The 23,104-nt window shown below is 40.3% G+C and overlaps 1 protein-coding gene across 2 annotated transcripts in view; it reads left to right on the forward strand.

Annotated features, from left to right (window-relative positions):
* The window catches only part of HPS5 (HPS5, biogenesis of lysosomal organelles complex 2 subunit 2), a 44,847-nt gene that overhangs the window by 12,563 nt on the left and 9,180 nt on the right, over positions 1 to 23,104 (forward strand). For both annotated transcript variants that reach the window (XM_005699540.3, XM_018043000.1), the window contains exons 6-20: positions 610 to 743; positions 5,267 to 5,479; positions 5,794 to 5,865; positions 9,634 to 9,722; positions 10,825 to 11,003; positions 11,872 to 12,030; positions 12,613 to 12,799; positions 13,464 to 13,587; positions 14,417 to 14,566; positions 16,427 to 16,504; positions 16,815 to 17,395; positions 18,392 to 18,512; positions 18,716 to 18,871; positions 19,835 to 19,954; positions 21,521 to 21,634. In XM_005699540.3, the coding sequence (XP_005699597.2) occupies positions 610 to 743; positions 5,267 to 5,479; positions 5,794 to 5,865; positions 9,634 to 9,722; positions 10,825 to 11,003; positions 11,872 to 12,030; positions 12,613 to 12,799; positions 13,464 to 13,587; positions 14,417 to 14,566; positions 16,427 to 16,504; positions 16,815 to 17,395; positions 18,392 to 18,512; positions 18,716 to 18,871; positions 19,835 to 19,954; positions 21,521 to 21,634 (2,477 nt within the window). The remainder of the gene's footprint in view (positions 1 to 609; positions 744 to 5,266; positions 5,480 to 5,793; positions 5,866 to 9,633; positions 9,723 to 10,824; positions 11,004 to 11,871; positions 12,031 to 12,612; positions 12,800 to 13,463; positions 13,588 to 14,416; positions 14,567 to 16,426; positions 16,505 to 16,814; positions 17,396 to 18,391; positions 18,513 to 18,715; positions 18,872 to 19,834; positions 19,955 to 21,520; positions 21,635 to 23,104) is intronic.

Genomic DNA, 23,104 nt, shown 5'->3' on the forward strand with positions numbered 1-23,104 from the left:
GGCTTCGTGGAATGCTCTAGTTTGTCATTAAGACAGCGGACCTGCTTTTCACTGTCCTCCTTTTCCAAAGCTGTTACATCAGAAGTGGGGAGCTTGTCTCTCATTGGCTTATTTCCTTGGAGGATCGTGGCAGATTAGAAGAGATCTAAATACCATTGCCTAATTATTCTTTTAGTTAACACATCAGAGTATTTTTGATGTGTTAATGAAATATTTACGATGACCCATCACAGTTACCGCTTGATTCATAATGTATTTTTCATCCGAAACACATTTGGGATTCTTAGCTCTAGTTTGTCTCTTTTTCCAAGTGGAGAAGTACTGTCTACTGGTGAACAGTTCTCTCACATATTCGAAAACTTATTTTGTCTTTTTCATTCCAACTTCTAAGAATAGATAATCACAAACAGAGCCTTAAGAATTCTCCTCTGCAGTTACGTAGATCCATTCGTTGAATGGATGAAACTGATAGTCTAACAGGGAAATTAATTTTGGCCCATTTAAAATTTTTGTTTTGCTCTCTAAGCTGTTTTCGTTTAAAAGGTAAAGAGAGAAGGATCATGTGTATACAGAAGGATAAATTTTATTTTCTCATCACGTCCCCTTTAGGCAGCCGCTGCCTTTGTGATGTTTCCTGTTCAGACAATCACGACAGTTGATTCCTGTGTCGTCCAGTTAGATTATTTGGATGGAAGACTCCTTGTATCTTCGCTTACTCGATCCTTCTTGTGTGACACTGAGAGGTACATTTACTAACCATGAGTCATTGGGAATACAGAATTTCAGAGCTGGAAGGGACTTAGAAGACATCTTGCCCAGTTTCTTCATTTCAGTTATGCAAACATTAATAAGGAACCAGCTCTGTGCAAGTTGATGTTAGAGAGCAGAGAGGATATCGAGGAGAGTCACCGTAGTCCAGTGGGTGACTAAGGCACAAGCTCAATTCTACCAAGAAGCCTGGTCTGAGTGCCATGAAGGAAGGCTGAACAAAGGCCTGTTCCTATATGGGGAATCAGGGTGTCTTCTTTGATTGAGTTTGTTGTTGTTGAAATTGGCTATGTAGTTTTTTTTCTGTTTTTTTTTTTCCTTTTGCTGGAAAAGCAAGAGACTTTTTGGGAAAGGTGCCCAGGTGGAGAGCAAGGATAATGGAACCCAGGAGAACTGCTCTCCCACATGGCTCAGAGTCTCAGATTTTATGGTGATGTGGAATTTTGCTGTGTATTTAATAGAATTTTACTAAAAGGTAAAACTGGGTGAAGACTAAGTAAGAACTTTGTGAAGCTGACAAATATTTACTGAAATCTCAAGGGTCAAGTCAAGTGGGCTTCCCTGGTGGCTCAGAGGTTAAAGCGTCTGCCTGCGATGCGGGAGACCTGGGTTCGATCCCTGGGTTGGGAAGATCCCCTGGAGAAGGAAATGGTAACCCACTCCAGTATTCTTGCCTGGAGAATCCCATGGACGGAGGAGCCTGGTGGGCTACAGTCCATGGGGTTGCAACGAGTCGGATATGACTGAGCGAATTCACTTTCACAAGGGTCAAGCCTAAGGGCCAGTGAATGGCAAAGGAGTGTATTGGTAGTAGCTGTGAAGTACTAGAACAGGAAATGGCTTGAAATGAATAAATCTTGTGTATCACTGTGTTTAAGTTCCTCAGCCATTCTCACTGCATAGAAATATTCACTGCCCCCAACCCCGCCTTTTCCCTTCTAGTAGCCTTGGCCAGCTACCATATTCCTCCGAACCCATCCCCTCTTCTAGAAATTTATTATGGAGAATTTTGAGCACACACAAAAGAAGAGAGAATTGCTTAATAAACCCCTGTGAGTCTGCTAGCCAGCTTCAGTAATTTGATGAGGAGGTTCAGTAGGTGAAGTTTGAAGGCAGAAAGGTAGGAGGGGAGAGGCTGTTCTAGTAGGAAGGTGCAGCCTCTTGGGGAGCAGCAAGAAAGAATTAAGCATATTCCACGATGTGTCCTTCTGGTGTGAGATGGAAGTTGCTGCGGATCCCGTTGGTAAGTTTGAACCATACTGAGAGTGACAGCTGTAAATGTCACTCTAACTAAGCACATGGGCTCTCAGATCATTTTAAGGAAGTGTGAAAGTGAAAGTGAAGTCGCTCAGTCATGTCCGACTCTTAGCGACCCCATGGACTGCAGCCTGCCAGGCTCCTCCGTCCAGGGGATTTTCCAGGCAAGAGTACTGGAGTGGGGTGCCATTGCCTTCTCCTTAAGGAAGTGTACATGTGGAAAACCAGGGTTTGGAAGTTGGTCCTCTTAGAACTGTCCAGGATTGGAAGCTTTTTATGTCTTTCTAGGGGTTCTTCTATCTCGTGAGAAGGTGAGGAGAGGTTGCACTTTGTTTTCTTGGGATGAGAAAGACTTGTGGAAAGGAGACCAGTAATAGGAGGTTGCAGGTGTCTGGCATCAGAACCTAGGTATACAGCTGTGGAGCAAGGCTTTGCGATGCAAAGCATCCGTATACCTGGAATTAGTAGGAAGGGGAATGTACTTGGTTCTGACTTATTTCAGACTGTGGGTCAGTGATGAAGTTAGACTTATAGAACTGGACGTCATCCAATGTCAGCCGTTCACTTTTAGCCTAGACCTAGTGAGTAACAGAGCTTGCCTGACATCATGCAGCTGGAGGAGGCAGACCAGAATCTTTCCGTCTCGATTTTGTGCCTTTTCTGTACCTCAGTCACTTCTAGTATATCCTTTGACATTGGACCTTTTGGCCATTAAATCTACCCTTGAGATTTTGATAAAATATTAGTTAATCTCACAAATTTTGTAACTATTCTTCATTTGTGGTTTTTGCTGTTTACTACACAGTCCAGTTCAGAAATCTGACTGACATTCTGACAAGTGGTCAGACCACTGGATTGAATTAACATCTTACTGGGGTTGTTTTGAGAATCTTGTGAAATGGTATAAAGAACTACATAAATAAATGGAGGTTTATTTTTATCTCTGTGCAAATGAGAAATGCTGGATTGGATGAAGCACAAGCTGGAATCAAGATTGCCGGGAGAAATATCAGTAACCTCAGATATGCAGATGACACCACCCTTATGGCAGAAAGTGAAGAGGAACTAAAAAGCCTCTTGATGAAAGTGAAAGAGGAGAGTGAAAAAGTTGACTTAAAGCTCAACATTCAGAAAACTAAGATCATGGCATCTGGCCCCATGACTTCATGGGAAACAGATGGGAAACAGTGGAAACAGTGTCAGACTTTATTTTTCTGGGCTCCAAAATCACTGCAGATGGTGACTGCAGCCATGAAATTAAAAGACGTTTACTCCTTGGAAGAAAAGTTATGACCAACCTAGATAGCATATTCAAAAGCAGAGACATTACTTTGCTGACTAAGGTCCGTCTAGTCAAGGGTATGGTTTTTCCAGTAGTCATGTATGGATGTGAGAGTTGGACTGTGAAGAAGGCTGAGCACTGAAGAATTGATGCTTTTGAACTGTGGTGTTGGAGACAACTCTTGAGAGTCCCTTGGACTGCAAGGAGACCAAAGCAGTCAATCCTCAAGGAAATCAGTCTTGGGTGTTCTTTGGAAGGAGTGATGCTGAAGCTGAAACTCCAGTACTTTGGCCACCTTATACGAAGAGTTGACTCATTGCAAAAGACTGATGCTGGGAAGGATGGGGGGCAGGAGGAGAAGGGGACGACAGAGGATGAGATGGCTGGATGGCATCACCAACTCAATGGACATGAGTTTGAGTGAACTCCGGGAGTTGATGATGAACAGGGTGGCCTGGCGTGCTGCGATTCGTGGGGTTGCAAAGAGTTGGACATGACTGAGCAACTGAACTGAATATAGCTGCTAATTCTCATTTCACAGGATTGTGACTAGAGTTGGTTATAAGGATAGCCAACTGCAAAAATAACATGTTAAAGAAATGCCTTCTTCATTAGCTAGAATTCGGTTTGGGGGATCATGGATAGTATAATAATTAAATTTTTTTATTTATGTTAAAGTTTTGTTTGTTTCAAGCTATATTCCTTTCCAAACAAACACGTTTTTTTGTTCAAACCAAGGCTCCCCATAACTAACCCAAGTGAGATACGAGGTTGCTTTTCCTGCAGCTTTCTGTCAGTGTTGTTAATGAGCTTTACTAGAAGAATTATGTATGTGAAAGTGCTTTGAAGTGCATACAGAGCAATACAAGGAGTTATGGTTTCATTACTTATGTTCCTTATTTGGGAAATAAAATGCATTTCTGGCTTATTTTAGTTAATCCTGAAAACTATTCTTCTAGTAAAGCTGATGTTTTGTTTTAGTGCAGGGTGTGTGCGCACGTGCTAAGTTGCTTTAGTTGTGTCTGACTCTTTGCGACCCTATGGACTGTAGCCTGCCAGGCTCCTCCATCCATGGGGATTCTGTATACAAGAATACTGGCGAGGGTTGCCATGCCCCCCTCCAGGGATCTTCCCTGCCTAGGGATCAAAATCCCTACCCAGGGATGGAACCAGAGTCTCTTGTGTCTCCTACATTGGTAGGTGGGTTCTTTGCCACTAGCACCTACCGTTCAAGCAGACACCACTGCCACATGTAATGCGGTGACTGCTTTGAAAACATGGCGTGGGAAGCCTGGAATTCTGCTTGTAGGAGTCAGAGAGGACTGTCAGAGGAGGAAGGATGGAGTTAGCTCATGAAAAAGAAAGGAGTGTTGGGGAAGAGGCATACTCATTGTCACCCTCCACGTTCTCAGGCAGTTTTGTATGTGCAGTTCTTTTATATATCTAGTTCGTGTAATCCTAAGGGAACGGAATGTTCCAAGGTACAGACTTTCAGAAGGACTTAGCGTTTTGAGGAAAGAGTGAGGCGTTTGTTGGGTATTTGTGACAGACGAGTGGCCTGGAGACAGAATTGGAGAGTAGATCAGTGGCCTCCATGGGACAGGTGAAAAACAAGATGAGCAATCAGTAGGATTTAACTGATTTAATGTAGGAAATGGTTTGGTAGCACTCATCTTTTAGTTTTGAAAAAGAGCCTTCACATTAACTCTGACTGTGGCTAATAAACTGAGTACTAACCTGAAGTGTTTTGCTTCCTATAACAGAAATAGTTGATGGCAAATGAGAGTTGTAGCCCTGTTGTGATCTTCCCATTCTGTTGTTTGTTCCAGTAAATTGCTAATATGAAGAAAGGGAGGACACTGTGGGTGGGGTTCTTATGGCTATGTGGATTTGCATTGCCAGTGCTTTTGACGTTTCTGTAAGTAAACATGATTTTTCTTTTTTTGTGGGGGGTATTAGAGAAAAATTTTGGAAAATTGGAAACAAGGAAAGAGATGGAGAATATGGAGCTTGTTTCTTCCCGGGAAGGTGTTCTGCAGGCCAGCAGCCCCTAATATACTGTGCTCGCCCCGGCTCCAGGATGTGGGAGGTGAACTTTGATGGAGAAGTTTTAAGCACACATCAGTTTAAGAAGCTCCTCTCCTCACCACCTCTTCCTGTGATTAATCTAAGGTAATGACTTACATGTTCAGCAGGAAGTATTTGAGGAACTTACATGGGGTGGGGGTTGGGTGGAAACCTCTGATGTTCTATATGCATCAAAGATTTTATCATACCTTTTAAGAGTGAAGTAGAATTTTTAATAAAAGATTCAGAGAAACCTAAAACTCTTTAATCAATTATTTTTTATATGGTTAAAGCAAATTGAACAAGAGCAAATGCAGTGAACTGGCTCTTGAATTTGTTTTGTAGGCAGAAATTTTCCTGTGTGTCGAAAAAGGTGCTTTTATATTGTGATTAAATCATGAATCATGTTTACTTCCTAGATCAGAACCTCAGTATGATCATACGATTGGATCCTCCCAGTCTTTGTCTTTCCCCAAACTCTTACATGTTAGGTAAGTTTCTCTCTTTGATCCTCAAAAACAAAACAAAACAAAACAAAAAAAACTTCATCTGTTTCTTGTTCAGAGGCAGTTAGCTTCTTAACTTTGTTTTTGTACTAAATCATTTTTAGAAAATCAGGAAATGACTGTGTAAAGTGCTATATATGAGGAATGGTAAAAAAGCATAGAAATACACTTCCCTTTCTGGTTTGAACTGCCCTAAACCACTTGAACACTTTATAGTTGTTGGGTACATCTGACAATTAGAGCTCAGAGCTATAGGTACACATTCTTTCATAACCTCCCCTCCCTGGTGGGATACAGCAATGAAAGCAAGCCTCAGACTGAAATCTGCTGCATATGTATGTTTCTTAGCAAGCAGGTGCAAAAGTCGTTGTAGAATTTGTTCTTGTAAATGTGAAATTTCAGCTTCCTGTTCTTTAGGTGCTTTGCATGAAAAACCTGCTCAAGTTGGATCCAGCCAGCCATATTCTAACGTCAGAGTTTAGCTAGCTTTCTATTTGGGTTAGGTATAAAAAAGTCTACTATTAAGTGGTAGCACAGAGTGCCACTTAGAGCTGTTAGCTGCTGGCCTTGCCAGTTCCTACAGCTTGTTCTACAAGCATGGGAGTGAGTGCCCAGTGTATGGTTTCCAGTCAGTCTGTATGTCTTGAACTTCTCTTGTTTCAGCAATAGGATATTATTTCTAATATCCCTTAGGCTAATTAACAAGATCGTTAATATAGATTCAGGAAACATTCTGTAGAGCTCTTATAGGGTAGTCTGGAGTTTGGCTTTTGATTGAGTTTTTTCAAAGACTAACTAACCTCTCTTTGAATGTAATTAAAAAAAAAACAAAAAATAGAACACTTGAAATGTCAACTAACTGCCCCTAACTAAAGTATGTATATGTTGCACTACCTCCACTGAAATATTTGGAAGTCAATTGTAAAGAGTGTAACTCTTTGATAAATCCATAATTCATCCTGAAAGTTACTGGAGAAAGCTATTTATTTGCCCATAGATGAAGCATATTAAAACCTCTTTCTTTATGGCACTTACCACTGTTTATAATTACACATTCAAACATGTATGCCTATCTTATTCCTAGACGGTAAGGTCCATGAGGGCTTGGTGTCTGTTTTATTCACTGTATTTTTCTCAGTGTTTGGCATAATGCCTGGCCCGTCATAGACACTTAAGCATTTGTTGACTGTGTGTGATGTGTGGGGTGCAGGCAAGTCCCTTACCCCAGAGTATGTTTTCTAATGGTAAGGCCACAGTCTGCTTGGTTCTCCTGGTAGTGTTAGTTTTTTGAGTTAAACTATTTAAAGCTCCCATTAGAGTTCCTGCCTAGCTAACAAAGCCCTGCGTGATCTGGCTCTGCCTACTCCTCAGCGTAAGTAATAATTAGTGCCACTTTGAAGCCTTTCCTGGCTCCCCGGTGGCTTACGTCAGACGCTTGCCCGCTTGCACTACTGTCGCCTTTGTTCGGCCTCCATCGCCATCCTGTCTCACTGTTCTGTGCACATCTATCCCAGCACCACACCGTTAGCTCCTTTACTGCTGGCACAGTGCTCGGCACACAGAAAGTTCTCAAATAATGGCTAAATAAAAAATCACTAAGAGGGCTTGTTGTTAACTTTTCTTCCCCTATTTGTGTTATGATAACTTTCACTGTTACACCCACGAATCCCACGAGGAAATGCGACAAGGAAGCAAATTTGTATACTTAATTTCCTTTTCGGCACACGGATATCACATTCCTGTTTTTAACTTGAAAAAAAAATTATATTTATTTACTTGGCCGTGCTGGGTCTCAGTTGTGGCACGCAGGATCTTTGATCTGCATTGCAGGCTCTTTTGTTGCATCATGTGAACCCTTGGTTGTGCACGTGCTGGGTCTCAGTTGTGGCATGCAGGATCTTTGATCTGCATTCCAAGCTCTTTCGTTGCACCATGTGAACCCTTAGTTGTACATGTGGAATCTAGCTCCCTGACCAGAGACTGAACCTGGGGCCCCTGCATTGGGAGCATGGAGTCTAAGCCACAGGACCACCAGGGAAATCCCTCCCTTCTTTAACTTTTTAAACAATGTTGTTAGGCTTGTGTCGCTTTCTGTTTATTATAAGGGGATGAAGGCTGTATAAATGACAAAGTCTCAGCTCTTAGGTAAGTCCCCCTGCCCTGCCCCAGCCCATACCTATTTTTACGGAATTTTTCCAACCTGAGTATGAAGTTCAATATCAAAACCGTGATCCTGTATCTCTGTATTCAGGGATCTTCTGGTCTGATTTTTTTCCTCTCTGGCTCCTAAAGACAACCTTCCAATTTTAGTTTTAACTGTGGTTCTGATGATTTCTTTCTTCTTTGTGACAAAGGTTACTTTTCTGTAGGGACAGTGATCTGATCTTATATTGGCAAAATGTTTAATATTTGTGTGATGACCCAGTTCCTGTTAAATATCACTCTTGGTTTTGTAACCACCTGGTACCTACCATTGTAGTACGCTTGGAGGCATAAACTAAATAAAAGTCCCTGTTCTCAAGATCATAATTTTTGGAGAGATATAGTTTATTTCTAGAAAATGTTTAACAGCAATCAAAAGTAAGAGTTGTGAGCGATGGCTAAGGGCTGTCACAGAGGATTTCAAAGGGGAGTAAAGCTGCTGCTAATCCTTGAGAGGTGGTTAGAATGAGAATGTTATATGTGGAGAACGCTCTGACCAGGAACAAGAAGTAGGGATTACCAGTGGAGTATAAAAAAGTAATAGCAGCCTGGAGAGAGTAAATGAGATACATGAGCAAAGGAGTATAGAAGGAAATGAGCCAAGATGGAGAGCGCCAGAGGACTGGAAAGGGAGGTGGATGAAGAGGCAGTGTCCAGAGTCTAGGAAGACTCTCAATTCAGGAAGGAAGGGACAATATGCAGGGTTGGCCCCTGCTGGGGGCTCAAGAAAGAAAATGAAGAAGAAGGTTATTGGGTTTGGCAGCTAGAAAATCTGTGACCTTTCAAGACTATAGGTAAGTGGAATGTTCAGAATTCCAGATAACAGTGGGTGGGTCATTGAGGATTAGTGAGGGTAGCAGTAGATTCTATGAGGTGTGGAGAAAAAAGTCCAGATTTTGGACCCAGACTCCTTGGAATAAATTTGGACTCTTGTATATTCATGCTGAATGGCCTTCGACATATTATTTATCTCTCTGGGCTTCAGTTTTTCTTTTTTACAAAATAGGAATAATGCTTCTATCTTAATGAGTTGCTGCAGGGTTAGATAATACAGGTATAGCCTTTAATAAAAACAAACAAAAAAACCTCCCAGAGTTGACTGGGAATTTTCAATCTTTTATTGCCCACATAAAACTAAGGACATCAAAGTATTTCCCTCCCTAAAAGTAGCTCACCAGAGCAGTGAGGAATGGTAAGATGTTATGTTTAGTCTTTGTTTTAAATGGGCCCTGTCATACCAGATATGGGAGGTTTAGCTATTTTAACAAACATCAGGTAAGACACCAGCGTTTTATTTTTGTAGAATGTATTTAGTGTATCTGAATTTTTCCCATTTTGGCATCATGTTATGATATCTTTCAGTGGGCTCTTGTCACAGACAAAAAAGAGGTGATAGGACATGATTGGCTGAATTTATTGTTGGATTTTCTCTGTATAGGCAGATCTTGCTTTAATAGCTAATGTGAGGGTCTGAATTCAGGGAATTATATCATAAACCTCTGAGTCCGAGCAAACTAGAATTCTCTTGACCTCTTCCATGTTTTCTTGCAGTGAGCATTGTGTGCTGACTTGGACAGAAAGAGGAATTTATATTTTCATTCCTCAGAATGTTCAAGTTCTTCTTTGGAGTGAAGTCAAAGGTAATTATGTTTTTTTTTCCTTATATAATTTTTAATTGCATGCTTGTGAAAGATTTAATTATTGTAGGAGGATTCTCTTGCAGTGTAAGAAGTAGAAAGTAGAAAGAGGTGACATTTCTCTCAAAGATTAACATCATAGGTGTATTCCATTATAAGGTACTTCCCAAGTATATATTTGTGAATTTATAGTTAGTTATTTTAAATAAAATTTTCATTTATTCTTAAATATTAGCTAACCACTGCTAAAGATTGAATGGGTTAATTTTCCCCTTCTACTTACCCTTAATCTTTATCTCTGTTAGAAAACTTGCTTTAACTCTTGTTTTGTGGCTTAATAATTTGGGGTTGACATATTGGGGAAGCCCTGAGTTAATAAACACTCTTCATGTGCAAAAAACAGGGTGGAGGGCAAGGGAGGGGAGAATTTGAAAAGTCCTTGTGGGAACAATAGCTATTTTATGTGGCTGAGGCAAAGACTATCAGTCGCTATATTCTTCTGGTTTAAACCAGAAATGGAGGAAATAAATCTAAGATTTTTAGTATGATTGCCCAGAGATTGTATCTTGACTTACGAGTCATTTTGTACTTTGTAAAAACATAAAAAAGATAAATGAACCATTATCTCGTGATCTGATCAACATTGATTTCTTGTGAATTAGGTTTCCTGAGGGTCTCCTGTGGAAACTATAGTGTTTTAGATTCTTTCATGATGTTCTGCCAAGACGGGTATTTTTTAAGGAACGGTTTGTTGATTAACATATGTGTTAAAGTCTGTTTATTGACATCAAATTTGTTACTCTCAGAAATGTGATAGTGTGGTCTCAAAAGTACCCTCTTTTAAAGTGCCCTTCTTTTCACACAAAAATAGCATTTTTAAATATAGTGTTTTAGATCAGACAGGTATTCCTCTTATTCTTGATCTTTTTAGAATAGTGTCTAAAATATGATTTTCTCTTTGAAATGAAAATATAAAAATAGAGGTGAAATTCGATCAAACCAGACTGTATAAAATGAATTTATTAAAGTAATTTCGTTCAGTCACAAAAATGGAAAAGAAATATTTGGTTAGCGTCCTGCATGTTTACCCCTGTGGTTTTTGTAGATATTCAGGATGTGGCTGTTTGCAAGAATGAGCTGTTCTGTCTACACCTGAATGGGAAGGTCTCACATCTCTCCCTGTTGTCTGTGGAGCGCTGTGTGGAACGTCTGATAAGGAGAGGCCTGTGGAACCTGGCTGCTCGAACTTGCTGTCTTTTCCAAAATTCTGTCATTGCCAGCAGAGTGAGTCAATCAGCTTACATGTTCATCTGGGTTGTTAAGATCAATCTGGCTTGCAGGATTATGCTACACAGTTGCTTATATTTATTAGTGTGCAGGGGGCTTCACAGGTGGCTGAGGGGTAAAGAATCCGTCTGCCAATGCAGGAGATGTGAGTTTGACCCCTGGGTTGGGAAGAGCCTCTGGAGCAGGGCATGGCAACCCACCCCAGTATTCTTGCCTGGAAAATCCCATGGACAGAGGAGCCTGCTGGGCTACGGTCCATAGGGTTGCAAAGAGCCGGAGACAACTGAGCAACTGTGAACAGCACATTAGCTTGCAGATTAAACAGTAATAAATCCCCAAAGGAAGCATGACCTGTTAAGTCTGGAGTGGGGAGTGGGGGCAAGAAAAACCGTACGTGTGTGTTAGTCACTTAGTCATGTCCTACTCTTTGTGACCCTATGGACTGTAGCTCTCCAGGCTCCTCTGTCCATGTAATTCTCCAGGCAAGGATACTGGAGTGGGTAGTCATTCCCTTCTCTAGGGGATCTTCCCGATCCAGGGATCAAACCTGGGTCTTCCACATTACAGGCAGATTCTTCACTATCTGTGCCATCAGGGAAGCCCCAAAATAAAATTTACCCACAAATTTATTTTAGTTTCAGGCCTCGTTTTAAGTGAAATTATTATGTGTGCAGTAACTCTTAACTAAATGCTTAATTCCTAAGAAAATTCTCATAAAGTCTTTTACTAGCTTTTAAAGCCCTTTTAAAGCACCTTTGAGGTTTTATGTTCTATGTTAGACTTCTGTCAATGTATTAGCAATTTGAATATGGAATTAGTTACAAATGGAAAGCTCTCCTATTGGGTTTCTACTTGTTTTTATTAGGGAAGAAAAACTTTAACTGTAGATAAATTGGAACACTTGAAATCTCAGCTGGACTTAACAGCCTGTGGTGATCTAGTTTCCCAACTGGAAGAGTTGATCTTAAAATTGGAACCTTTGGATTCAGCCTGTAGCAGTAGAAGAAGCTCCATTTCATCACATGTAGGTATTCGCACTTTTCAAAGGGTTTTGCTCTACAGTGAGATGTTCTCCATGAGGTTGTCCTCACCTACTTCCAGGATCCCAAAACTTAGCTTCTTTCCAGTGTTTATACTGGAGGTGAGGTGGCGGGTGGCAAGAGGGGGCTTTCTTTCAGCTCTTGCACAGCCCTCTGAAGCACTTCTTTGTGTGTGACTTAGAACTGTGTTTTGTTTTGTCATTGTTTATTATATCTTGTTTGAAAATGTACATTATGTAGCCTCTGGTACAAGTTAAATTGCCCCTAGTATGTGGTTTCAGATGCTTCATGGTAGCTTGAGTCTCAGGGCAGCTCAGGATTGTCTCGTTTAATCCTCATTCTCACTGCCAGGCTTGGTGGAGACTGGCTGGAGAAATCTGGTCGCATGATGCTGCAGGCATGTCAGAGGGACCGGCTGCCAGGCAGTGAGACCTTGCTCACCGTTTTGTTCTAATAAACCATAATTTTCATTAATGACTTACTGCTTTTAGTGTTGATTTTTTCCTTAAAAGAGCTATATCGTGTTATAAACATTTTAATTGGTCTTTAATTCTTTTTCTTTTTAGGAAAGTTTCAGCATCTTGGACTCTGGTATTTATCGTATCATTAATAGTAGAAGAGGCAGTCAGTCAGATGAAGACTCTTGTTCCCTTCACAGCCAGACACTCTCAGAAGATGAGAGACTTAAAGAGTTCGCCTCACATCAAGAAGAGGACCAACCAGATCATTGCTGTGGCTCTCAGGGAAGTGAAGGTGAGGAACGGGAAGTGTTTTTATTGATTGCTGATGCGAAGCAGTTATTTTCTGTGGCTTCTTTATTTTTCCTCTACAAAGTGTTAATAATTTTTATTAAGCTGATAGAGTTTCCATCCAGACTTATTGATCTCTTCACCATTAGAGGAATGGGTTTATGTTTAGTTGGAATTTTTCCCTCTCATGTTTAAGCTAAATTTGGTAAAGTTCCTAATATTGATCTTGTATTAAAGAGCGGGAAAGGTTAAGAGAGGAAGTCATTAACCAAAAGAGTGGAACAATTTTATCCTGACTAACCGAATTATTTTTCATTAGGAATGAAAAATTACTACAGTTTTGGGGGTCCTTGCCTTCACTTTTCGATGTTCAAGTATTCCTGTGGCCGAACTCTTGAGAAGAGATTAATAGAGACTCTAAACTTCCTTTATGACTATGGGGATTCAGGGTTAGTAGGAAAAATGAAGGTACCTGTCTGAGTGTTTTATATGTGGACCATCTTGAGCATCTTATAAACCTGTGTTCCACTCATTTGTATTTGGGTCAGTTGTGATTTTGGTATTGAATCTTTTATTTCCTTTGGTTTATTCATTTCGGAATTTCTTTAAAGATTTAAAAACTTCGTGTGATTAGATTTTGTTTCTTTTCCCTGATTCCATTCATCCAGATAACGTTTCTCACGCATCAGTGGCGTTTGAGACGGATAAAAGTGAAACTTTGCTCCCCTTCGGCATTCCATTATCATTTCGTTCTCCGTCTCCTCTTGTGTCTCTTCAGGCCGTCAAGGAGAGGTAAGCTCATTAGTCTCGTCATTTAATCCCATTTCTGGTTTTGCTTCTGCTGTCATATTAGGCATGTCTGTGCTGAGAATAGAAAGACATTTTAAATGACTTAAAAGGAAGTCACTAGGTTATCCGTCATATAGCCTGTTATGTGAAGTTGTTAACTTCTCATTTCAATTTCGGGGAATGTAACTACCCTCAAGATTGTCTGAGTAGCTGGATATTTGAGTTGTTACAAATGTGCTTCCCACCTCCCCCTTCTCCCCCAGACTGGGCAAAAGTTTAAAAACCTTTTCGTCCCCTCATCCTTGATAGGAAAAGTTTCCACATAGCATTAGTCATTTCTTAATCATTTCTCAGTTTGGGCTCAGAGTTGGAGATGCCTCAGAAATCTTTCTGACTACTCTGTGGGCCAGGGATTGACCATGAAAGAGAAGACTTTGTGCCAGGGCTGCTAAACTGAGTTCTACTGGATACATATTTGCTTTCCAAGAAGGATAAATGTGACAAATGAGCAGTTTCATGAAGAAATTCTATGGCTTAGGATGATCACATGCAGAAACATTGCAGGCACAGCTGGAATTAAAGACCTTTTCTTTAGGGCTGAATCAAAGTAGTTTAGTAAACGATGTCCATCCTTTTTATATTATAACATTTATGTGGGCCTTATGTGAAATATGTAGTTTGGTTAGGGAAGTTGCAATGAACAGAGTCTTGTTAGTAAGTCCCGGTTCCCTTCAGAGACTAACAGGAACATAGAGAACTCATGTACTGAAATTCTCATTCTTGGCAGTAATGAGACCTTTTTCACGTTAGTTTATTGGTATTTGACCTCCAGTGTTTCCAGCTTTGTGCGTAAAACTACTGAGAAGATTGGCACCCTTCATACAAGCCCTGATCTGAAAGTGAGACAAGAACCTAGGGGTGATGAGCAGTCCTGTGAAGAGGATGTGAGTCCAGTCACTCGCCCAAAGGAGGAAGACACTGAGTAAGTTGTTGCTGAGAAGTCTGTGTAAATTCTAGAGGACATAGTTGTCAGTTTGAAGAGAGCCATAAACTACATTTTTTTTTTAAAGAAGTAGGCACACAGTAACTCTCTTCATTGTAGATTGTGTAGCTTATAAAAATTGTAAATACTGCAGAGTAAGTACTGGAAAATTACATCAACCAATAGCAAGTCTGTTGAGATGGATTTTTTTGTGTGGCCATGCTGTGCAGCCTGCAGGGTCTTAAGTTCCTTGATCAGATATCAAACCCATGTCCCCTGCAGTGGCAGCAGAGTCCTGTCCCCTGCAGTGGCAGCAGAGTCCTAACCCCTGGACCACTAGGAAAGACTTCCTGAGACAGAATTTTAATCGAGCGCCTCTTCTGTCTTTCCCCTGAACAACTTCCCCCACCTCCAGATCTCTTCAAATGTCTAGGGTGTTAACAAAGGTGTATTAGAATAGGATGACCAGGGATAGAGGCCTTGTTCTGATTCTGCTTCTGACCAGCACAGTGATGTTGGTGAGTAATCCTCTCTGGCCATAAGACAAGAGCTTTGGCATTGATGATGTTGTGTATCTTCCAATGATATGCTGGTGGCATAGTCCTTGTGTTGTGGAGTTGCAGCAGAGCTCTTGGACTGGCACAGTGTATCTTATCTTTTCTCCTCCTTTTCTCATAGTTCAGGTGATCTGGGCATTGAAAGTACACAAGCTCAGCATCATCAGTAACTGAGATAGACTCATGGAGTGAGGGTGTATTAGACAGACAGATGGGATAGAAGGGCGTTACCTTTAGAGTAGCTTAGTCATGAAACCATATATATAAATGTCAGAAAAAAGTACAGATAGTGCTGTGGCATTTATATTTAAGGCAGCCCTCAGTCTGGCCTGAGCCGACCTTTCCAGCCTCATTTCTAGCCACATCCTTCTGCTGCTGCTAAGTCACTTCAGTCGTATCTGACTCTGCGCGACCCCATAGATGGCAGCCCACCAGGCTCCCCCGTCCCTGGGATTCTCCAGGCAAGAACACTGGAGTGGGTTGCCATTTCCTTCTCCAATGCATGAAGGTGAAAAGTGAAAAGGGAAGTTGCTTAGTTGTGTCCGACTCTTCGCGACCCCGTGGACTGCAGCCCACGAGGCTCCTCCGTCCACGGGATTCTCCACGCAAGAGCACTGGAGTGGGGTGCCATTGCTGTCTCCCCACAACCTTCTAAGCACTTGGAATTCTAGTCCTGTCAGAGAACTGGGTGTGGACACCTCACTGCTTTTCTTCACGCCGTTTCTCCCACCTGCAGTGTTTTCTCCCCTTGTTTCCTAAGGCAAATGCTGCCACCTCCTTAGGGATCTCGATTGCCTGTGCGCTGTGCTAAGTTGCTCAGTTGTGCCTGACTCTTTGTGACCGCATGGGCTGTGCGCTGCCAGGATCCTCCGTCCACGGGATTCTCCGGGCAAGAATACTGGAGTGGCTTGCATGCCCTCCTCCAGGGAATCCTCCTGACCCAGGGATTGAACCCGTGTCTCTTATGTCTTCTGCAGGGGCAGGCGGGTTCTTTACCACTAGCCCCACCTGGAAAGCCCTCTTGATTGCCTAGTCAGAGTAATTATTCCTTTTTCTGTGCCCAGAGCACAGTGCTTATTCTGCTCTTTAGCATTTATTTTGTTCTCTCTGGTAATAGAGTTATTTTTTCATGCCTTTCTTTCTAATTTGAGCTTACTCATCTTGAAGCCATGGACCGTTTTTTTTTATACTTGTCTGTTTGCTTCATGTAACATTAAGTACAATAGGTACCATTTAATGAGCACTTAGAAGTGTTTACCCAAGGAAGTTCTAATCCCCTGTAACTTTTTTCATACTTTTCTAGAGAAAAAGAAGAAATAGCTAGTTGCCTTCCAGAAGAGGACAAGTTCCAAGAGCTCACAGTGGCAACAGCAGAAGCAATGTGAGTATTTGTGAATGAAGTTTTATAGTAAGTAAGAATGACTTTGAGATCATAGGTAATGGTCCTGGGACAGTATGGGGCAGAGATAGCTTCACTGGGCATTGGAATTCAAGAAGTAGTACTAAGTTAATGTTCTCTGTGTTGTGTTTATACTGACATCATCTTTATTTAAAGAGTTGAAAAAAAATATTGAAAAGTAACATTTATTCAGATAAGTAATGTTGTCTGTGTTAGGCTTATTTAACATGAAACAATTTGTTTTTGAAAAACCACATAAAATGTAAGTTTCATACTTGTCTGTCTTGTATAGGACCAAGCTACAGGACCCACTGGTTTTATTTGAACCGAACTCCCTGAGAATGGTTTTACGGGAGTGGCTTTCACAGTTAGAAAAGACATTTGCCATGAAGGACTTTTCCTGCATTTCAGATACTGGCAGCTCATCCACGGAATCAAACCAGGATATGCTATTGCTTGATGAGTCAAAAAAGGGAATATTAGATGAAGAATATGAAAAAGAAGAAAGGGACTCTTTAGGCAATGAAGAAACTATTGATCAAATAGCATGTGAATCTGTAAATAGTCTGAGGGAGCCCTTGGATGATGACGTTTTCCAAATATGTTCTCCTTGGAGTATAGCAGACAGTCTTCAGAAGGATCTGGCCGAATTGACAACATTGTGTTTGGAACTGAGTGTATTCAATTCTGAGATCAAAAGTACCGGTGGGCATGGCGACCACACTCTGCAGCAGTGCTCTCTTGAAATGCTGACTTGTCAGTTCCTAAAGAAGTACTTTTTTCTTCTGGATTTGAAAAGAGCAAAGGAGAGCATCAAGCTGAGTTACCCTAAAAGTCCTTGTGTTTGGGATACTTTTATTGAAGGATTGAAAGGTAATAATCAGATTGCCTTGCTAAAGATAAACATTTGTATAGAGGTCAATAGCATGTTGACATGCTTAAGTTTAAAGAAAAAAAAGTAGAAATCATCTCTGTTCTGGGCAACCATCCATTTAGTTTTCTATTCAATTTAATTTTGTTTTCTGTTGAGATTGTTCCCTTTTTTAAGAAATTGATCTACAACTCAATTTAGTTTTAAATAGTTCTTGCAGCTATTATAAGAAGTTGGTTTTATTTTTCTCACAGTCATTGAGAAAATGATATAGCAGTGTTGGAAAAGTTGGATTTAAGCAAAATTTCATAAATGCTGATATGTGAAAACCAGAAAATCCCTAACATAACTTACTGATAGAGAGATCGTATGTCTTGTTTATTAAGTACTTACACGTGCTGGTTATTAACGCTAAACCCTTTTCTGGCATCGTTTCATTTCTTCCTTCTGACGCTTGGAGTGGATGGTGGCATTCTCTTTAGTAGGTGAGGAAAATCAGGCACAGAGAGATCATAATAGCTGAGTAGGCTCAAGTGCTCTGATACTTCATAGTAATGCAGATAGAGAGTTTATTTCTTGCTAATATATCCACCCAGGACAGACGTTCCAAAAGATGGATTAGGGATACCAGTTCTAGAAAAAAAATTAAGGAATTTGACATTAATGGTACATATGTACTAGGTATATATACTATATAGCTTATATATGTAATATGGATAACACATGTAAAAAGGCTTTTTCAGTAGTAATAGTCACTTATATATTGGTTATCTGTTCCTTTGTCTTATTGAATATGCTTTGCCTCCCAGTTTGATTTTAAGGTTCTTAAAAGCAGAGATTGTCTCTCTTGTGTTTTTTGTCTTTCCTGTGATGCTTTACAAATGTTGTTGGGACTTGCACACAGTAGGTAGACTAGTGATTGTTGATTCATATGTTCGTGAATTAAGTTTTTTCAGCTGCTATGAGATGAAGGGAAAAGGGTGTGCTTTGTCTTTTAGAAATGGTGAGTTCCAGTCCTACACATATAAAGATGGAAGAAGGAGACCTTCCAACAAGATTAAAGTTATTGGAGGACTCGGTTCCTTTTGACAGTCCTTTGTTGATTGTGTATGCTGCCCGGTGAGTGGTCCTATATGTTGTTCATATGCATTAAAGCCCAGGCATTTTTCTTGGTCTTAGTCTCTAAAGTTTTCCTCTATCACATGTTGAGCAGCTTCTTGTTAGTATATTTATTTTCATTTCTAATAAATATGTAGATAATGTAACCAAGTTATATTATCTTACTGAAGTTGGAGACTAATGTGTTTTGTTTTTAAATGCAGATTGTATGAGAAATTTGGAGAATCAGCCCTTCGATCCTTAATCAGGTTTTACCCATCCATTTTGCCTTCAGATGTCATGCAACTTTGTCATCATAATCCTGTTCAGTTTTTGGCCTATTTAGACAGTCTGGTGAAATCAAGGCCCGAAGATCAACGGTGAGAAGGAAAGAATATTTGCAGACTCTCTTTCTTTTTTTATAAAGACTTTCCTTTCCTTTGTGGCTCAGCTGGTAAAGAATCCACCTGCAATGTGGGGGACCTGGGTTTGATCCCTAGGTTGAGAAGATCCCCTGGAGAAGGGAACAGCTACCCACTCCAGCATTCTTGCCTGGAGAATTCCATGGACTGTATAGTCCATGGTTTCGCAAAGAGTCGGACAGGACTGAGTGACTTTCACGTTCTCTTGATAGAGCATTGTTTCTCTCATATAATCAGTTGAAACCTGTTTATTGTTAACTGCCACAGAGTTGAGGTACCTGTTGTAGAAGAGGAGGATTTTGGCAATCATGTACCCTCTTTCACAGATCGCAGTACGCATCACACATGTGCCCCTAACCACAGTTCTCTGTCCTGCCCCTCTCCCTCTCAGAGAGTCTCAGATCAACAGTGTGAAGTTAAACTCCTGCTTCAGGGCCTAGGCCAAGACTGATAAGCTTCCTTGCTATCCCTGCCAGTGAGTGGATTTTCTGCCACCTTTTTGTGATGATATCCCAGCTTTCTGTGGGTGGCTCTCAGTTCCAGCTCTCTCAGCCTCTTTGGGCTGAGGCCTCTTTTCCTATCTCTCTGTGGCAGTAAACACACATGTTCCTAGATTATTGAGAATGGCAACTTCCCCTCTTCCCTTTTCTGATTGGTTCACATTTGATATACTAGTATTTCTTTCTTTCTTTTTTTTTTTTTTGGCTCTTTGGTGTTTTCCTTTTTATCTTGAAGCTCAGCTGTTCACTTAAAAGGCTATTAGACTTTCACCAGCACTTGTATCCATTTTGTAGCAGAAGGTTTTTCAAGTTGTTTCGTCCACTATATTGATCCCTTAATAACGTTCTCGTCACATCTGCACATTTTATCTTTCCTTTCTCCACATGAATATTGGTGATTTTCCTCTCCACGTTTTCTTAGGCCATCCTTCCTTGAGTCCCTTCTACAACCAGAGTCTCTAAGGTTGGATTGGCTGCTGTTGGCTGTGTCCCATGATGCTCCCCCAAGCACCAGCACTATGGATGATGCCGGAAACCCCAGGTACAAAGGATCGTTTCTAAGCTTGGTGCTCCTTTGGAATGGAAGTAGTTTATTCACATAGAGCATTCTGGGCTTGCTTTAGGAACAGCTGTGGAAGAGAGATACCCAAGTCATGTTAGTAATCAGACTGAGTGTACTGCCTAGTAGTTCTGAACATTTGTTTTGAGTCACAGACCCTTTGAGAATCTGATGATTCCTGTCAGAAAAATATATACATTCATGGAGAATTTTGCACATGATTTCAGAGAATTAAACTTGGCCTGTGAAACTCTTCCATGGACCAACATTAAGAACTTGGTGATTAAACTTGTGTTAGAGGGAAAAGTGTGTGTGTATTTGTGTGTTTTCTTCCTAGAAATTTGCCAAGGGATTTCTAGACAATACGTAACCTAGGAATTTTTTTTCTTTTTTCTTTTTTAAATTGTGAAAGTATAATAACACCTTTATAGGAGACTTGGAAAATACAGGACAAAGTTACATATAGTTCCACTGTGTGTTACAGTTATTTTTTAGTTGGAGTTTCAATATCAAACTCGGAATAATTAATAGAATGAATAGAAAAGTAGAAGGATTTAGTAGACCTGAAAAGCACTGTGAACCAATTCAACGTAGTTAAGATTTATACAGTTTTCACACAACAGCAGCGTATAAATTCTGTTCAAATTCCAAAAGATTATAAGCCAGGAGACAATGGAACATAGCCAGGGACATAAAACAAGGTGCAAAAATTTCATGGTCTAAAGGTATTGAAATCATAGAGTCTGTTCTCTTATCACTGTGAAATTATGTTAGAAAGCAATATCAAAAGATATTTGAAAATAACCCATGTATTTTCAAGTGCAATGTCACATTTATTGAGAGAGATTTTTCACTCAGCCACAGAAAGCCTTCATAAAGTTAAAAGACAGAAGAGACATAGATGGTGGTTGCAGAGGAGCGGCACTTAATGAGAAATTAATATAAAAATGAGAAATTAATATCAAGGATACTTTAAAAGCCCCATGTATTTGGAAATTAAATGTCCACTTTGGAATGACGGGTGTATCTAAGAATCTGTAACAAGGAAAATTAAAAAACATTTGTAACAGAACAAAAATGAAAAGAATTTATCAGAATTTGTTGCATGCAGCTGAAGCTGTTCAGTGCAACCAAATACAATATAGAGTCTTGAATAAGGTATTTAGAAAACCCAGAATTCATAAAAAATACATATTGATGCTTGTAATATATCAGATATGTTCCTTATGTTTTCTCTTAAAAGTTCCCAAAATGCCTGTCTTACTTGCCTAGAAAAAAGGTCTGAAAAGATATAAAATGGCTATCTGTGAATGACAGAATTTTGAATTTTCTTTTGATTTCTAAAATGTATAATTAAAAAAAATAAACAGGTATTTGTCATAGGAAAGACAGCGATTTTAATGTTTTGAAAGCCAAGTAGAAATATTTGAAAAATATAATGATGGAAAGAATATAATTAAACTTCTATTCTTACCTGTTAGCTGACGAATAAGCTTTTTTGTAGAGTTTATTTCCTATCTAATTTACTGATATTTTTTAAACTCTCAGGCCTCATTCCCACTTGTTTTCCTGGGGTTACAGTCAGCTCATCCTTCATCTGATTAAACTTCCTGCAGATTTTACAACAAAAGAGAAAATGGCTGACATCTGTAGGTCTCATGGGTAAGTGAGAATTTTCCTAGAAGCTGAAGTTAAGGTTAGAGTCATTTTAGTTAATAACTTTGTAGTTAAGGGACTGAAGGTATATGCTTTGTCATTTATTTTTTGGCTAAAGTGCTTCTTTGTTTTAAGTGCTAATAAGCATCTTTTTTTTGTTTTAAATTTTGAGCATATTTTATTTTGTGTGCACATGAGACCGGTCCTTGCTTGTCCCTCTCTCCCCCTTCTGCTTAGTTGGTCACTCCAGTTCTCAGGTGTATTTAGTTAAGTACCAGGCTGTGTGATACAAGTTGTAATTGATACAGTTTCTGGGAAGGGAGAGATCAGACTGGGCTCAGTAGAGCTTCTGGTGAAGGACTCAGGGAGGAGGTGAGACATGGAGGTAAGCCCTAAGAATGGGGAGGGTTTGTATTTAAAAATGAGCCAGGTAGAGGGCAGGTCAACTGAGACAAACAGCAAGATCAAGGCCATGAAAACTGACATGGCTTTTTATTGGTGCATAGTTCATAAAGTAGTAGGCACTTGATACATATTTGTTCATTGATAATGAGGGATGAGACTGGCCAGGTGGTGGGTCATGAGATCATATAGGACCTTGAAAGGTGGTTAAAAGAATTTATGATCAGCGGAGACCCTTTTAAACTTTTTGGTACAAAAATGCATGACAAATGAAGGCTTCTGGTTCATACGTGAGAAAGATTGGAGACAAGAAATAAAGGCCAGCTAGGAACCTGGTGGAGTAATTCAGGTATGACTGAATTGATTCCAGGGCAACAGAAGGAGCACGGCCGGTGGGGCATGTCAAAGGAACACACAGTGGGAGTTGTAGGTACTGGTATAGGAAGTGAGGAAGGGGAGAGTCAAGGAGAGCTGCCAAAGTTTGCATGTTTGCGGAAGAAATATGCTCGTTTTATATTAAACCTTAAAGTTTATAAAGTATATAAGCTTAAAAGTCTGATAGTTGGGGCTTGGCCTTGAGAGCATGCTTAGTCGCCCAGTTGTGTCTGACTGTGTGTGGCCCCATGGACCATAGCCTGCCAGGCTCCTCTGTCTATGGCATTTCCCAGGCGATAACACTGGAATGGGTTGCCGTTTTCTCCCCTGGAGGTTCTTCCCACCCCAGGGATTGAACACAAGTCTCTTGCATTGCAGGCAGATTCTTTACTGTCTGAGCCACCAGGGAATTAGTATTTATCACTAACTTTAATTTTTGTTTTTTCATAAGTGCTCTAGTTTCTGAGGGAATGAAAGTATTCTAAAAATATTTTATCATGCTGTCCAATATGGTAGTCACTAGTCACATGTGGCCATTAAGTCCTTGAAATGCGTATTGGTCAACTGAAGAACTGGCTTTTAAATTTACTGAGCGACTTCACTTTCACTTTTCACTTTCTTGCATTGGAGAAGGAAATGGCAACCCACTCCAGTGTTCTTGCCTGGAGAATTCCAGGGACGGGGGAGCCTCATGGGCTG

This window comes from Capra hircus, chromosome 29 (genome assembly GCF_001704415.2).
Source record: "Capra hircus breed San Clemente chromosome 29, ASM170441v1, whole genome shotgun sequence".
Lineage (NCBI taxonomy): Eukaryota > Metazoa > Chordata > Mammalia > Artiodactyla > Bovidae > Capra > Capra hircus.